Here is a 5258-nt window from a genome sequence, read left to right on the forward strand (position 1 = left end):
CGTTGGGCAATAGCCATCAAATTTTGAATGAATAAAATATAAGAGAGAGGATTTTCAAGATTAATATTAATTTTGTTTACACATATTTTAGAACAAGAAATCATGAAAGTTACATCATTTTTAAAATATATTCTGTGCAACACACATGAAATGCGTGGATAAAAAAAATAAAAAAGGCACTTTTGAACCTAAATACCAGAAAAGTGTTTTTTCCCTGCATTTATTTTCTCCCATGGAACTCATACCAGCAATGAATATGAAGGCCAACTTTACACTTTTTGCACATAATCCTTGTCCTCTGGTGACATTTAGCACAACGGCGTTGAGAACAATGCTCTTTGACATGGTCATCTACATCATCAGAAAGCCTAACTTCAAGGGGAATTCTTGCGGCCACGGCTCCTCGCGCTGTACTTTGTGAAGGTGGTTTTCCGTATAGTCCACAATATACCTGCACAATACTTCTTCTGAAGTCACAATATGAAAATTCTTCAGTTGTATTTTCTTTGAACACTCTCCAAGCATTTTGGCAGGCAGCATCTAGCCCAAAGGCAAATAGGGGAAACCACCACTTTTTTCCTCTGTAGCTGACTCTCAAGGAGTGTAGGTTTTCATCAAATCTATCCACTCCCCCCATATATTTATTGTATTTTCTAACCGAATTTGGGCAGGATACTTGAATTCTACATCTTTTTCCTTGAACAACGCCAACTCTGTCCGCTGCACTCACTGGACTTGCGCTATGGCAGTTGGATGCAATGGTGACAATGCTATTGTCATGCCACTTTACGACAGAAAGATCACGCGTGACTTTCAGTGAGAACGAGCCTCTCTTTTTTTTCTTTAGCATAGGAGATGGTTCTAGAGGGCATTTATCTAGCCTATTCTCCCTAATAGTGCCAGTTCCACCTGTGTTTAGCTCTGTTAGCCTGGATATTAGAGGAAAGCTAGAAAAAAAATTATCAAAGTACAAATTGTATGGTCCGAAATCTGAAGGTAATCTACTCTGCATTTCCAAAACTACAGCACCGCTCAACCCAAATTTAGATTGCAGAGGATGCTGCGCAGCTTTTGCTCCTTGATAGGGTTCAAAGGAAACTAAATACCCCAATCGTGTTGCACAAGACCACAACTTGTAGCCAAACCGCAACGGTTTTCCATGCATATGCTGTTTAGTGCTATGCCGTCCGTAATAAGGCACCATGGTTTCGTCTATAGAAATATGTGAGGATGCAACATATTTGAAATTTTTAATGAAATTTTTGTTCAAGAATCTAAAATATTCACGCACTTTTCCGAATTTATCTCCTGTTGGCAGGTTCATATTATCACAAAGATGTAAATACTTCTGGATTTCAAAAAACCTATTGCGCCGAATACAATTCGCAATAAGATTATTGTGGGTGTCAGACTTTGTTTCCCAAAACATTCGAATGTACTTCGGTGTTCGATAGCCTGTTAGTAGTAAGACAGCAATGTATACTTTCAATTCTTCTGACGTCAAATTTAAAGTATGGTTCCTTTGCAAGGCATACAAGTTAGACATTTTAACAATATATGAAATGATTTCGTCACCGTACATGGATTCAAAGCACTGAACTGGAGACATATCAAATTTGTGAACTTCATTCACCTGCTGCTCTGAATCTCCTCTACCACTTGGGACAAAGTTTTTCTCCACGCTGGTCCAATTTCTCTGTACTCGTGCGCCCTTCATTTTTTTCTTTGGTGGCTTTCGCTCCACTGTTGTTCCACCAACATCGGATGGTACACTTTCAATTGAAGATTCTCCCGAATCCTGTATTGGTGATATTTAATGAACAATGTAAGTTAAAATATTCATTCATAAAAATTTACTACCGATGTATTTCAGAAGAGTCCCTAGATAAATGTAATCTTACATCATTCACAGAAGTATACGAGTGAGTGCCTATTTCCACTTGTGAGCGAAGTATCCTTGGCGGCAAATTATTCATATCTGCCACTGTTTCATCACCACTCTCTTCTTCCGTAATGTCTCCATCTTCCTCAGGAATTAAAATAATATCAGCGTCATCCAAATTATCATTGTGGAGATCAGACTGCAATTCTTCTAAAATTTCGTGCAGTTGTAAGCTAAAAAGCAACATGAAATATTATCAATGCAAATAAAAAATTGATTAAAATATTTTTGATTAATACCATATGCACGGTTATAAAATAAAAATTCAGAATATTAAATTATGAAAAATACCATGAACGTCCGTATATTTTACCCACAATTTTAGAACACACTACACAACAGTAAGCACAGAAATAATAAAAAAAAATCCGTATATATAAATAGTTCCACTAAAAATTGTTGACATGAAAATGTGCCATCAAGCTCATAGCTACAGTAAATAGTTTACAAAACTATTAGCAGGGAATAAATCTGCTTGAATATTTAAGAAGTTCAGTCTGATTGAAATGGAGAGTTTGAAAATGTTCCGTGCAGCCTTTCCCATAAATACAGCCCATCAAGATGCTTCACTTCCCAACGTCACCTGTAGGTGACATCAAAAATTCGAAGTACCTCATTTGCTATAGGAATGAAAAGTTTCAATGAATTTTATTTTATGTAAGAACTTACATATACTTAGTCATCAAAACTAAAATGATAATATCATTTACGTACCTCTTCTGAAGTTTACAGGCCATAACAGTAGGTCTGGTCACTAAAATCCACACACAACCTCACTGTCTTCTATTCAAAGGCGTACTGAAGACTCCTCTGTCGCCGAAACAATATGATAATCCAATATGTGGTGCAGAAAGACACAAAGAAACATAACGAAAACATACCGTGCCCCTAAGATTACATTGTTGCATTTTGTGTGTTCACAAAAGTGTGTCACCTGTAGGTGACGTCGGGCGTTGCCGGGTTAAACGGTTTTCAGGTGGATAATAAGTCGTGGGCAACTCCAATTCATTCTTTTTTTTTATTGGATATATACATATATATATATATATATATATACATTTTTTCCCTCCTCCCAATTATGCATACAAGAGACAGATAAATTGGGACAATATTAATTGGTTTCTAAAAAGGTGCTGGCTCCCGCCGCTCATCCAGGGTGGGGTGATCGAGGTAGAAGGGCAGCCGCTGTACTTCCGAAGGGCTGCAGGGCCGCAGTCGGACCTTCAGGTCGGGGTCGTCCGGTAGGGTATTATATATGAGGGATATCATAGCATCCTCCATGTTGGTAAAACGCAGGTACCCATACACCTTCCATAGTCTCTCTACGAGACAGCTCACATTTTCGCCACACGTCTCGCTGTACGACATCTCTCCTCTCATAGGTTTTTCTCTTATTTTTCTCTCCCATTTTATTTTACTTATTTTTTCTCATGCTATGAATATACAAAACATCTAATTAAAAAACAAAAATTTCTAAAAGATAAGGGTTCCGGCTGATTATCCAGTGCGTCCCATTGTACGTGGAAACCCCTTCGTCGCATTCGGATAGGCTGCAGGGCCGCAGGCGGAGATTGAGGCCGTCTTCGCCCACCACGGTGTTGTATATAAGGGCCACCATTGCTGCCTCCATATCCGCGAGCCGCAGATACCCCCACGCACTCCCTGTGTTGGGGTCTCTGTTGAGGTGGACCTCTATCAGTGGCCCCGTCACCTCGAGGTCTTGTAACCATGCCTCCACCTCCAGGTCCGTGGCTACCCCCTCCACCCGAACCCAACTGCTCCGCAGCATCGCAGGCCGTAATCAAAGAGGAGGTTCGGATAGCTATTTAGGAGAAGGAGAGAAAGAAAAGGTCAATTTAGGGAAAGCATCTCGGCTGCCCCTCCCCTGCTTCTTTGACTTCCGTGTCCCTTTTACCAGGGAATAGGGAGTATTTCCCTCTCCTCGGGGGCCGATGGTGTAGGCAAGGGCCGCGCTGTCCGCTTCCGGTACCGGCGGAAGATCATGGCTCCTGCTGCGCAAGTGGCGGCCTCCAGGCTGAGGATTAGGCCCAAATAGGAGATGGTGGGTGCGGACGGTACCCACGACGCCGCCTCTAAAGATTCCGCTTCTTTCAGCATCTTATCTATGTCTTTAATTGTGATATCCTCCATGTTTTCGGGGGTGCGGCGGGACTGTCGGACGAGGTTCTCTAGTAGCTGCTGCTTGTCCGCCGGTGCATTGTTAATGTAGGGGTGGAGTGGGCCTTGCAGGATCTCCGCTATATCGGGCATGTAAATATCCGCTCGCCGCGCGGTGATGACCAGGCTCCGGTGGAAAAAGGGTGTGAGGACTTGTCCCTCGGTGTAGCCGTAGCATCCCGGTCGCAGTTCCACCACTCCGGTACCGGAGATGAAAGTTTCGGTGACATTCAAGGCTTCCTCGCTCTCGGGGCAGCGTTGTAGGAAATGGCTCTTATGCGGTACGCTGTAAACCCAGCGGTTGGTGGACCGCGTTTTATGAAATACTGCCCGGGGGTGTGAAATGACTCGGGTGTCGCAATTTATTGATTTTTCCGCACCCATAAAAATGTCGTAAAGACAGGAGGTGTAAGGGAATTCCGTTACTTGCCGTCGCGGTGGGCAGATCGTCATCGGCCCCTTCGTGCAGCTTTTTAAATCGCTCTCCTTCAATAGCATGTGCCGGAGATGATTCTCGGAAACCGCCAAGTAACGAGCTTCCGGTATGATGGTCAGTGAAGCATTTTCATTAGGGATTTTTTCAGGCAAGGCTACTGCTTTGTATAATTTAAAAAATTGGTTTCCAGATTGCAGCGGTATTTCAGCGACTATTCTATTTTTTTGGTTACTGGTGTCGTAGGCGACACGCGCCATTGCGTAGTATGAATAAATGTCTGTGTGCGTGAGGGGAAAAGGGAATCGAAGATCAGGAGATAATTTAGTCTGTACAAGTTACAAGGCGTCCAAGAATGCCATGGGAGACAAAAAATATGGGCTTAATTTGTTATGGAGAGTTCTGAGCCGCTTTTAGTGCCCTCAGCCATTCCTTCCCACGCCCCGTCTTGACCCATGCCCTCCTTTCTCAATTGGACGGAAATATATTATGCCCTCCTTTCTCAATATATTTGTGACCACTACACTATTGCATAAATATCACTTATGACAACATCATATGCTTGGCCGGGCCGCGTAAACCTGATTCTCCCTCTATTCATAGGTATCGGCTTCTCAGGAAACTCCTTAAAGAATATCAAGATAATCTTAATTTCAATCAAGAGTTTATTCTATAATTTTATTAAAAGGTGCGTGGATACAAAAA

At 42.2% G+C, this 5258-nt stretch overlaps 1 protein-coding gene across 1 annotated transcript; it reads right to left on the minus strand.

Annotated features, from left to right (window-relative positions):
- Nucleotides 1-220: 220 nt before the first annotated feature.
- LOC124164434 (piggyBac transposable element-derived protein 3-like) lies at nucleotides 221-2897 on the minus strand. The gene is made up of 3 exons (XM_046541758.1): nucleotides 2657-2897; nucleotides 1902-2115; nucleotides 221-1798 (listed from the first exon to the last, which is right to left on the minus strand). The coding sequence occupies exons 1-3, from the start codon at nucleotides 2677-2679 to the stop codon at nucleotides 221-223; spliced, it is 1815 nt and encodes a 604-aa protein (XP_046397714.1). The 5' UTR covers nucleotides 2680-2897.
- Nucleotides 2898-5258: the final 2361 nt, after the last annotated feature.

The sequence above is a fragment of the Ischnura elegans genome, chromosome 8 (genome assembly GCF_921293095.1).
Source record: "Ischnura elegans chromosome 8, ioIscEleg1.1, whole genome shotgun sequence".
NCBI classification, from domain to species: domain Eukaryota; kingdom Metazoa; phylum Arthropoda; class Insecta; order Odonata; family Coenagrionidae; genus Ischnura; species Ischnura elegans.

Excerpts from the sequence above, each read along its gene's own strand:
- LOC124164434 (XM_046541758.1), bottom strand. The coding sequence starts at position 2,679 with ATGGCCTGTAAACTTCAGAAGAG. Across the intron at positions 2,116-2,656 it reads GCCTGTAAACTTCAGAAGAG|CTTACAACTGCACGAAATTT; the intron begins GTACGTAAATGA and ends GTTGCTTTTTAG. Across the intron at positions 1,799-1,901 it reads CGTATACTTCTGTGAATGAT|GATTCGGGAGAATCTTCAAT; the intron begins GTAAGATTACAT and ends TCACCAATACAG.